Below are 11,652 nucleotides of genomic sequence, written 5' to 3' on the forward strand. Positions count from 1 at the left end.
CAACTATCGTATAATTATTAATGACCCCCATTCCAAGTTATACTTTATTGAATGATAATCAGTAAATAATACTAATATTATATAGTCTCATATTGCAAATAATATTGCTGTTATAAAAAAATAATACCCATAGATGTCGCAATGAGTACACGTTATAATACCTACGTTACTATTGTGGTTTACTCTGTAAGCAGTTAGAACTACATATTTAAATGTAATTTTTTGGAGGAAATATTGACACTAAAGTGAGTAGATGAATAAAATTACGGAGACTAAACTCTGCCACTTCCCCTAAAGTGTTTTTATTCGGCGTTATGTATGTAATTTACTTTAGTAATGCCCTTATGGTTATGACAGAGGTTAGATGTTAGGACTTAGAATTAACCTTAAGTTTATTTGTTAAGTAAAAAATCAACCTTTTCAAATTTCAGTAAACTCTTTTTTAAATTGTTACCACCTTTTGTAAAAAATGTATAATATATACCGATAATTTGCTTACAGAAATTGTTTATACCTAGATATTTCTTATAACGATATTTTGAGACAGTGACTAATTTGTTTTATTTAAATAGTTTTTATTTTTGTTGAATAAATTTATTAGGTAACAATTTTGTTGATAGATAGCAACTACAAATTTAATTAATTTGTTTTATTGATAAATAACTAACAAATAATAATAGTTAAAGGAATAAGGTCTAAATTGCTTACAGCAAATCTTCATAAATTGATATATTCATACATAGAAAAATGTTAATTGAAAATCTAAAATGGTTTTTATTTTTGATAAATTAATAATAAAATTAAATTTAGAAAAATTACTTTAATCTATCATTATTTTTAATCAGTAGAACAGTGCAATGCTAAAATGTTATGGAATGAAATTCTAACATTTTCCAAATAATATCTATAACATTTTCTTTCTGTAGAAAAGGTCTATGTATGGTTTGTGAAAATGCTCAAATACTAAATAAACTGCTGTTGTAATACTACGAAATTGGTAGAAATATTCACAGTTTGCACCATTAGTTCCAACAATTAAGATTCTGTGTACCAACATTGAGTACACAGGTATACTTTATAATTGTAAAATGCATTACAAGTGAAAGTATAAATAAATTATGGCTTTTCGAATAAAATTGTGTTTCATTTTATGTTACCAAGAATTAAAATTTTTGTGCTAACATTTAATACAACAATTATAAAATTTAGTTTTTATAGGTACTGAAAACGACTAGTTAAAATTTCTATAAGATAGAATATAGATGATACAATTTGAATAATTTTAGTTACATCACTTATTATAAAATATTGCACTTTTGTTACATTAGTAGGATTTACCTATAAATACAGTATATTACATATTATTTACTATGCTTAGGAAAATGATTAATTGATTACAAAACATTCCTGGGAAACATAGGTCTCATTTCCATCATAGTATCCTGAATAACTGATTTTTCATGTATTTTTGAAACAAAGTATCCATGTTGCAAAACACCAATCCGTATATCCATTTGCATTATATCTGTTTTTATAGTTGCTATGGCTTTTTTTATGTTGATTAATGGGGCTATAATTATCAATAACAATAATTTTATTTATTAATTCATTTTATAAATAAGAAATAGCCTTACTTCCATCGGTCATACTGGATCCTCTTTCGTCCATTTCTTGTTTGATAACATCTAATTGTTCAATAAGTTTTGATAACACTTCTTGTCGTTCAGTTACGCCATTGCTGATTATTTTATAATGTTCACTTATTCGAGCTAGTTCATCCTAAAATACCCAAAAATATGAATCATAATAGTTACTAAGGTAAATAACTATGAATTTTACTTGGGAGTTACGATATTCGACCAAAAGATTATCTAAGGTGCTATTTAAATATTGCTCACGACTGTAGATTTTTCCTACAGTTTCTTCTAATACATTTCGAAGATTTCCCAAAAGTGGTTTCACTTGTTTTAAAGCAGTATTCATTATATGTCTGTTTTCTTTTATTTGTTGTAAACTAGTTCTCCAATCTTTAGAATCTGAAAATAAGATAGCCAAGTGTGACTTTAATTTAACAAGAGTAAAAAATAAAGTTATACTATTTGTATTTATACACAGGGTACAACAGGCCATAAAGTATTTACCTAAAATTTTTATTGTGTATTTTGAAATATTTATTATTTTTAATTTTAATTTTATTATAATATTATTTAGAAAAATAAAAAAACATCCTCATAAAAATATTATACCCTGTCCTACGAAATAACTGTGTAGAAACCAAAACATATTACACCTAACTGCGCAAACACGTACAAAAATAACTCGTGATGGTTTCTGCACAGTGTTATTCTCTTGTGGGATTCTATACATACAAGTTGTACCCATTCATAAATTATACCTAGTTTAATTGTTACTCTTAATGATGGTAAAACTTGCTCAACTTCAAGACTCCATTCTTCTTTATTAGTTGTCGAAGCTTTTAAATGATCACATGCCTTTAATGATTTTTGTTTTTTTATCTAGGATGAATTGTATTTTTAAATCAATATTTATAATAATTTTAGACAAATTATATTACTCTATTGTAGGTTGATAGATCATTGATATCAATCATATTATCTTCATCTGTACTTGTATCGGTCCAAATCATCTCTTCATCAATGTGTTCGATCAATAACTCTGCATTACTATTATCCAGTTCTTCGTTTTCTTCTTTGTCAACAGGAAATATTGGTCTGATAAAGGAGTACACAGTATAGTTAAATAGTTTTGTAATTTTAGTTTTGTTTTATTTGTTTTTTTTATATTATTTACCTTTTGAAAGAATAATTGAGCTTTTCAAACACTTTTTCTGCAAGACCATTTAAAATTGAAATGACATGCTTACCAAAGCCTTGTTTTAAATTATTAATAGGAATATCAGTAAACAGACCCTAAAATTAATAAATCGTAATTAATTTATAATAGTATACTAAGGTACCTGCATAAATTTGATGTTTATTTTGTTATTAATAAACAATTAATATCTTAATAAAAACTTTTTATTACAAAAATTTACACCTAAAATTACAAAGATGCGAGTCCACTTAAACATACTTTTATTACTAAACAAATTTGGCCGAAAATGTTGCTTAACTCTTATTTTATAAGAAATGTACTATTTTTATAAATCCAATATGTTTTTTTACAATCCAGCATAAATCTATAAACAGCAACTACTTGCATTCAAATTATTTACCAATTGTGTGCAATGTTTTAAAATATTATTCACAGTAGTATTGGGATCATCATATTCTTGAGGTTGTTTTAAATCATTGCCAAGTTTATTTAATAACCATACAGCTAATGAAATAAACATGAAAAATTGTTCTCCTGAATTTGTTTGCAGCGCAAAGTAATGTCTAAAAATTAAACCATATTTTAAACAACTAAAAACTTCAACTAAACCCATCTACTTACCTATTAATTGGTCTCATTTTTAAAAATTTAATAACATATTCTTCATAATCCAATAATATTAAACGATCACAAAGAGTTTTCATGTCTATAAAATGCTGATATAAAAAATGTTCAGAAAGACCAGTTGTACGGCCTCGACTTGATTCTACTGACAGTGTATCCATATTAATCGCTTCTGCCCTAAATACATTTTTTTTATAATAAAAGATACTTTACTTATACATTCGGATATAAGTTTTAAAACTTACATTACAAGAGCATACTATATCCAATAAGCGAGTAATAAAATATTTTACAAAAATTGTAATTCAATCATGAATTCATTATTTGCCAAGCCTAAAATTTAAGAATTTCATAAAATTAATAGTGAATAAGTTAAATGATTATTTAATAAGTCCGAAGAAGATTAAACTATGTATAGAGTTCATATAGACTTTTTAACCGCATTTAATACTATAAAAATAGCTGTAACTTGTAACTAAAAACGAAACAACAAACAGTAGACACAAGACTAACCGCTAGCGCATAATCAAGTGATAAGTATTTTTATAGTGTGTATACCTACAATACTTGGCGACTATGCTCGGTAAGTAAAAGTAAGTGCTAACAGCCTAAACTAGCAAAAAGTGGCAATAATAATAATCCGTAGCGAGTGGTGACAAGTGACAACCCTTAACAGCTTTAAATTATCTCAATAGTTTATCTTATCGCTACAGCGCATGTGCAATAATAAAATCAATATATATATTTATATAATATAACATTATTATCAATGTTTCCGGTGATTCAGACATCACTATTCGAGTTATCGATTGTTGTTTTTTGATAAAGTGCGCAAGCGTTATAATTTTAAAGATGTAAACTATAAAATAGATGTCAGATGAGGTATAGGTTTTAAGGAAAACTATTATAAATATTAAGTATTTACATTTTATAATTATAAAATAATGCCTACACCAATAATTTTTAATTACTTGTTCAATTCAAATTTTTACCATCATTCTATATTATGAAGGAACAAGTTTACATTATAATTTTATTTTTCTATTTATTAGTCTATTAAATTCGAATGACATCAATAAAAATTACTTTTAAGTAATATTCGGTAAGTCTCTTATAAAATTTAAGGATACTTAACTTTAAGTATTGAGAGACAGTATTAACAGTTAATATTTAAATCAAATATGCACTGCTGTTAATATAGGATAAAAATGAGTGAAGAAATGGAATCTTCTGGTGGACCCTTAAATAGTTTATTTTCATTTACAAATCCATCGGTTAAGAAATTACTCGGCTGGAAACAAGGAGACGAAGAGGAAAAATGGGCAGAAAAAGCAGTTGATGCACTAATGAAAAAATTAAAGAAAACAAAAGGCGCTACTGAGGATTTACAGAAAGCTTTAAGTTCACCAGGACAGCCAAGTAAATGTGTTACCATACCAAGAAGTCTTGATGGGCGATTACAAGTATAATTCATTTAAAAACTTAAAAATAGATAAAACTAAATGTATTTAGAAATTTAATTTTAATTATTTATTTAGGTATCTCATAGAAAAGGTTTACCACATGTAATTTACTGTCGAGTGTGGCGTTGGCCAGATCTACAATCTCATCATGAACTCAAAGCAGTAGATCATTGTCAGTTTCCGTTTTCTTCTAAACAGAAAGATGTCTGTATAAATCCGTATCATTACCAAAGAGTTGAAAGTCCGGGTAATATTCTAATATTAGAAAATATTTTTAGTTTATCTGTTAATAATTATTATTTTAACCTTTGATTTTCAATGACAATGTGTTATTTACAATAACATTATTTTCTTAATTTTTATTAATAACAATAGGTTGAATAAATAATATTTTTAGAAAAAAAATTTAATTCAAAATCAAATTTTGTTTATTGAGAAAAAATTAACAAAATCTATTAAAATGGTAAATTAAGTTACGACTACAAATTCACATTGTAGCTTTTTTCTTATTGTTGTTTAGTCTTACCGCCAGTATTAGTTCCTCGTCAAAGTGAATATGCGCCAACATCACAACCATCAATGCAACAATATCAACCACCAGTAGATAGTGGTATGCCAATGAATGTGTCTTTAAATTCAGATGGGTTCCCTGAAAATGTATTGACTCCAAATTCTATTACATCCAACATTCCTAATCAAATTCCATCTACAAATACTATAAATTCTTTTCCAGAAGCAACTTTAATTGGTAAGTTATACATTTTATTTTTTTTTCTTAAATCAACCTTTGTTGCAATTATATGTTATACAAATTAACATAATGTAAATTTTAATTCCTGTGGTATTTATTTTTAACAACAAAAAGTATGAACATGCAATTAATAAACTAAATTTTAAATTCCAAGCTACTTAATTTTTGTATAGTTTTTTAACACAATACTATGATTTTTTGTAATATCAATTTAACTATTTGAAAAATTTGTTTTAGAGAATACACAATTTTCATTGACAGAAGATTTAAGTAAAGACGACAATGTAATAGAAAAAACTACTAATCTAGAAGATCTCGATGGCATTCCAATAGTGTATCAAGTATTGTTTTTTTTAATAAAATTTTTAATTTTTTTAGTTTTATTTCTTATTTATAAATTATATATTAAAAGTTTAAAAGATACTGAATAATATGCATAAAATTAAAGTTTAGGGTTTAGGGTTCAAGTAGATTTTATATCTTTTTTATAAACTTAGTACTTAAAGTTTTCCTTACATGTTTTTTTAAAGCTAGATTGTAAACATTTAAAGTTGTATAGCTATAAAACGATTTTTGTGATGTGATGTGATATTAACAGTTTTATATCACATGTATATATATAGTTTATATTAGGTGGTATATGGGTTGTAACGGAACAGACAATACTTTACGATCCTGTCGTGGAAACTAACCTAAACTGAGCTAGACCAGTGTATAAAAAAAAGGATTTATAAAGTTTCTATTTTATTTTCCAAGGGGGATAAAATGTAGTTTTACACATGCTACCAATTTTCCTAGGCAAGGTACAGAATCTCACCATAAGAGGAATGTATAATAGTATTTAAGATTGACAGTGTGATAGGCATTAGCACTTACTGACTTCAAAATGTGTTTAGCATCTTATGATGATAGCGTTGAGCTTTCGAGGCCTGCAAGCTGCTAGATATAAATATATATTGGCTCTGGAACTGCTTATCCGAGTGTCATGCGAGTTTTTCAACTTACAGAGCATACCCCGGAACAGGTTCTAGGCGTAGTTTTATAGGCGTATATATATATATATATTATATATCTAATATTTTAACTCAACATGAATGATTTAACAAAATTTCTTAATGTTTTAGGAACAACCATGTTGGGCTAGTATAGCATATTATGAGCTGAATTCTAGAGTTGGTGAAGTTTATCAATGTCATTCACCTCATGTGGTTGTTGATGGATTTACAAATCCCAGAAATGATTTAAATCGATTTTGTCTTGGTCAATTATCTAATGTAAACCGAAACTCAACCATAGAAAATACTAGACGACATATAGGCAAAGGTATATTAGTATATAATTTTAATGTGATTGTGCTAAACATACAACAAAAACTTATAGTATACTATTATTATATTCTTGGTTTAAAGGAGTTCAGTTATATTATGTTGGTGGTGAAGTTTTTGCTGAATGCTTATCTGACTCTGCTATATTTGTTCAGTCTCGAAACTGTAACCAGCATCATGGATTTCATCCATCTACTGTGTGCAAAATACCACCAGGTTGTTCATTACGAATTTTCAACAACCAGGAGTTTGCAGGATTGTTATCACAATCAGTTAACCACGGTTTTGAAGCTGTTTTTGAATTAACAAAAATGTGCACTATACGAATGTCATTCGTCAAAGGATGGGGAGCTGATTATCACCGACAAGATGTTACTAGTACTCCATGTTGGATCGAGATACATTTGCATGGACCTCTACAGTGGCTTGATAAAGTACTTACGCAAATGGGTAAACCCCACGATGCTATTACTTCACATTCATAATGTCATGCTATATTAGCCTTTAAACTCATCAGATATTCCAAGATACATAAAAATATGTGTAATAAATCTAATAAAAAAGAAGGTAGGCTGCCTAAGTATAAATAATTAACTCTAAAAAAATTCCCCTTATTTTATTTATAAATTATATTTTGTAGAAGTGTACTATGTATGTGATTTTTTTTTATACTTTGTATTAGTTAATAATAATTTTAATCTAGTCATATATTTTTATTATTTTATGCAACTACTAAAATACCTACTATAATTAGTATGTATGATAAATAGCTAGTCATATTTTTTATTACCATATCAACTGCTGTGCTTGTCCTGAATAAAACTTAGAAGTATTTTAATGTGACAAAATTCTATATGTACTTTCATCTTACAGGTTAATTCATTTTTACCTTTATATTTCTAATAAATAATAATATTGATGATAAATATTTTAAATTCACACACATTTGTAGTATTTAATAAAATTGCTTTTAATTATTTAATAACATTATAAAACAACAACTCTAATTTTCATATTTCGATATATTTACACACTTTTTACATGTGGCCAGACACAAATTTTTCTTCATGATAAACCATATTTAGTTATTTCATTTTTCAAAAATTTTAAGTATATTTCAGGTAAAAACCTTTATTTTATATAGAAATATTTTGAAAATAAAATAATAAAATTACTGTTAAAAATATTTTTCAAAAAATAAAATTGTATGTATTGAGAATTTATACACACTATTCAACATATCATGTAGTACGCTGAGAGTTATTAACATTGCTATTAAAACATTCTTAAATCATACTTATCCAGGTTAAAATTGTCATTAACTAAGTCTAATATTTTTTTTTATAAAAATAAGTATGAAAAAGTGTTTATTAAGTAAATTATTTAAATTAAAATATAAGATTTTAGGGTAAAAAATAATAAATCATTAGGACTATAAATAATATACTTAAATATTTAGGTTCAAAATTATTTTATTGATTTATATAATTTGTATTATCAATCAAATTAATACAAAATTAAAATATTTTCTGGTGTATGCAACAGTCATGTAATTTAAGATTAGTAATTTTGTCGAGATTTATTATTAAACTCACTAGCTCTGTTATTGTAGCCCCTTCCTTTACTATTACCACTGTAGTCATCATTTGCTTCTTTAAACCCTTTCCTTTCTCGATTACCATTATTTCGTTTGTATGGATGGTTATAATTATTATATGGACGATTATTAGAATCCAAATTGTGAGAAGATCTTATAAGGTTATACTTATGATTATTTGGCCTACTCATTCCTTGATTATACCTCTCATCATAACTGTTTGTATACTCGTTAAATTCTTGAAAACCTTTATGTAGTGTGTCTTTACTTGAATTTCTATCACAATGTTCTTGATTTTCAAAATGATCCTGAGTTTTCATATTGCGTTCATTATAGTGTTCTGGCATTAATTTACAGTTACGCGAACCTCTTTCAATATAATTACCATAACTATGTTCTGTTGCATTTCTATTATATCGTTTAGGCCATTGATTATATACATTTGATTCATTGCCAATATTTTGATCTTTATCTCCAAAATCATTTGTAGATGCACAAGCTGCTTTATAATCATTGGGATTTTCAGAATCCATCAAACTATATTTACGCTGCAATGTATCTCTTAAATCACACATAGATTTCATATTTTTGTCTGAACTGTTAGTACTTGTAGGTAATTCTTCATTGTGAAATGAATTATTATCCCAATTAGAAGACTTATTTTTACAATAATCTTGTTGTTTATTTAAATTTCTTCTATTATGATATTCTCTTTTTTTACAATTATCATTAGTCATTTCAAGTGAACGAGAAGTATTATTATCTTCTGACCGTTGATTACGATTCCGGTTAGCGTATGGATTGTCTGTTGAAGTATTATATTCACCTCTAGATCGCGATACATAATTATTGCTATATAGTTCTTGGTAATTTGAAATAGAATCATGTGTACCTTGTTCGGTCATTAAATTGAAATGATTGTCGTGGTTATATTTGTGACGTTCATTGACAGGTGGTAGAGGTAAACTATCTGGAATACCCACACTCTCTTCAAAATTAAAAGTATTTTTTTTATTACTGAAAGTATGTGAAGAATGATTATCAAGCTCAATATCATTTAACTGTTTGAAATAATCTAAATTTTCATCAAACATTTGTTCTCCAGAATTTTCCAAATAGTTTTTCATTTTGATGGTTAAACCAAATAGTTTAGTACCTTCAAGTATTTGCATACTATCATCAACAGAACTTTCATTCCTAAATGTTACCCAAGCAAAGTTCTCACGCCTGTCATATTGATCATATCCATATTGTACACATTCAACCGGACCCATCTTAAAAAAAATATACAAAACAAAATTAATAACAATTCTGATTAAAAAAAGAGGTAGATTAACTTCACAATTACCTGAAAGAAAAGTTCAGCTATAATATTCTCGGTTACTTTTGGATGTAAATTGCCTATCCAAATAGTTCTATATTTTCTTTCTAAGTCATCGCTTGCATTTTCATTTTCAGTAGAATCCATATTTTATTAATTTAATTTTTATTTTACCTTCTATAAAGTTGTTATAAAAAATCAAAATAATCTCTTACTTGTTATTAGAAAATAACACACTACGTTTAAAATAAGTGGAATATTACTTAATAGTTTCATCCCTATTCGTTTTCCAACAAATTAAGATAATGAGACACAATTAAACTCCACAATATGGAGTATGGATAATGGAACACAGAGATACTATAGTAAGTTGTCCTACTAACAACTCTAGTACCTACTCTAGTTACCTGTGTTACAAAAAATTATAAACAAAAATCCACGATGTAGAGAAGATAAGGTGACGCCACTCAACTTCTTATCAGTAAAAATCTGGTGTCGAATGCTTCAGGCATTTTGGTAGTTCAGCTTCGCTGTACAGGCGGCGCCACCATTCGCCCGGAGGCCGATATTTTCTATGCGGCTAATGGCGATAAACGTTATTTATTTATTTTTTATGTTAATTAGTCTTTATTTGGAGTTTTTATTATTTGTTTTGTTTTATTTAGTAATAAGTATTAATTTAAATTTTAAATTGCGAAAACTGCATTTTTTTTGTTTTCCCCCCTTCCCAACTTGTATTTTTGATAGCATTTTTTGTAATTTAAATGATACCGCATACATTTCATTATCTTCTTAAACTGAGAATAATGTACTAAAAATGTTGACTGGTTGATAACCAGTTTTGGATAATTATTTTTGAAGTTTAAAGTACAGGTCAGGAGGAAAGGTGGAGTGAAGTATTATTTTTATCTGCGCGTATTTCCTAACCGCACGTCCCCTCCCATCATAACTTTTAAACTCTTTTCTTTATAGGTCTATGTAATATACACATATTAACATACATATCGACGGCCTATAATTGAAGGGACCAATGGATAAAGGTGTTAACTAACATTTTTTCGAAAATGCTTTTTATTGCACGAATAAAAGGGTTATAGTGTTATAGTATAGTACAGAGGATCTCTAGACCGATATTTTTCCTCTTATAAGTTACTTCATGTATTGAATATACAAAAGTTCAATAGCTTTCGTGTAATATTTAGTTACAAAAGTGGCGTTCCTGAACAATTTCAAAAATGTCAGTTAACACCTTTATCCATTGACCCCTTCAATTGTTATATGAAAAGGTCCTAATTCTCACAAAGATGGCGGAAAGTGGCAACTTCAATTTTCTCTATTGATGGCATGTACAGTTAGCAATCTAGTTTATGATATATATATCTTTGTTAATCGAAGTTGTAAAGTATTTAAGTTAATGCACCTATTTTGTAGTTACGATATCTTATTTTATTTTTACTTTTTTCTAATACATCTAACTACTTTTTTAATCGCTAAATCAAAAATCGGCCTTTTAGCCCTCATAGAAAAAATAGTAAGCTTCGCATATAAAAAAAAACTTGAAATCTGTCCAATAGATAAGCCAGAAAATGACTTCTACGAGTCACTTTTTGTCAAACTTTCGTCATAATTCGGAGAAAATAACTTTAAAAGTATTATAAATAGAAAATTGTATTACGTGTTCGCTTTGAAATTAGTAGACATGAAAATTTGTTGTCAAATTTTTCCTATCCTTTGCC

At 27.1% G+C, this 11,652-nt stretch overlaps 3 protein-coding genes across 10 annotated transcripts; 1 reads left to right on the forward strand and 2 right to left on the reverse strand.

Moving 5' to 3' along the window:
- Window positions 1-56: 56 nt before the first annotated feature.
- LOC126845801 (protein mothers against dpp-like) lies at window positions 57-7,859 on the forward strand. Of its 2 annotated transcripts, XM_050584705.1 has the most exons (8): window positions 4,282-4,341; window positions 4,512-4,561; window positions 4,661-4,922; window positions 4,998-5,169; window positions 5,443-5,670; window positions 5,911-6,014; window positions 6,798-6,996; window positions 7,083-7,858. In XM_050584705.1, exons 3-8 carry the CDS (start codon window positions 4,668-4,670, stop codon window positions 7,481-7,483), a joined length of 1,359 nt encoding a protein of 452 aa, XP_050440662.1. In that variant the 5' UTR covers window positions 4,282-4,341; window positions 4,512-4,561; window positions 4,661-4,667; the 3' UTR covers window positions 7,484-7,858. The 2 variants fall into 2 exon arrangements, with proteins under 2 accessions (XP_050440663.1, XP_050440662.1); XM_050584706.1 differs by lacking the exons at window positions 4,282-4,341; window positions 4,512-4,561 and adding an exon at window positions 57-245 and having other exon boundaries at window positions 7,083-7,859.
- Window positions 818-4,126, reverse strand: LOC126845802 (intraflagellar transport protein 57 homolog). Of its 6 annotated transcripts, none has more exons than XM_050584711.1 (10): window positions 4,018-4,126; window positions 3,705-3,792; window positions 3,457-3,631; window positions 3,236-3,398; window positions 2,812-2,930; window positions 2,576-2,732; window positions 2,396-2,516; window positions 1,840-2,036; window positions 1,635-1,779; window positions 818-1,570 (listed from the first exon to the last, which is right to left on the reverse strand). In XM_050584711.1, exons 3-10 carry the CDS (start codon window positions 3,618-3,620, stop codon window positions 1,395-1,397), a joined length of 1,242 nt encoding a protein of 413 aa, XP_050440668.1. In that variant the 5' UTR covers window positions 3,621-3,631; window positions 3,705-3,792; window positions 4,018-4,126; the 3' UTR covers window positions 818-1,394. The 6 variants fall into 6 exon arrangements, with proteins under 6 accessions (XP_050440668.1, XP_050440669.1, XP_050440664.1 ...); XM_050584712.1 differs by having other exon boundaries at window positions 4,022-4,123; XM_050584707.1 differs by having other exon boundaries at window positions 819-1,570; window positions 3,457-3,636.
- Window positions 7,860-8,352: 493 nt separating the features above from the next.
- LOC126845662 (probable serine/threonine-protein kinase clkA) lies at window positions 8,353-10,394 on the reverse strand. Of its 2 annotated transcripts, XM_050584467.1 has the most exons (3): window positions 10,180-10,394; window positions 9,944-10,093; window positions 8,353-9,869 (listed from the first exon to the last, which is right to left on the reverse strand). In XM_050584467.1, the coding sequence occupies exons 2-3, from the start codon at window positions 10,061-10,063 to the stop codon at window positions 8,559-8,561; spliced, it is 1,431 nt and encodes a 476-aa protein (XP_050440424.1). In that variant the 5' UTR covers window positions 10,064-10,093; window positions 10,180-10,394; the 3' UTR covers window positions 8,353-8,558. The 2 variants fall into 2 exon arrangements, with proteins under 2 accessions (XP_050440424.1, XP_050440423.1); XM_050584466.1 differs by having other exon boundaries at window positions 8,354-9,869; window positions 9,944-10,393.
- Window positions 10,395-11,652: the final 1,258 nt, after the last annotated feature.

This window comes from Adelges cooleyi, unplaced genomic scaffold (assembly GCF_023614345.1).
Source record: "Adelges cooleyi isolate 19-005CV unplaced genomic scaffold, UGA_ACOO_1.1 ACOO_flye_CR_arks_rails_tigmint_CR_PRNA_8, whole genome shotgun sequence".
Taxonomy (NCBI): Eukaryota; Metazoa; Arthropoda; class Insecta; order Hemiptera; family Adelgidae; genus Adelges; species Adelges cooleyi.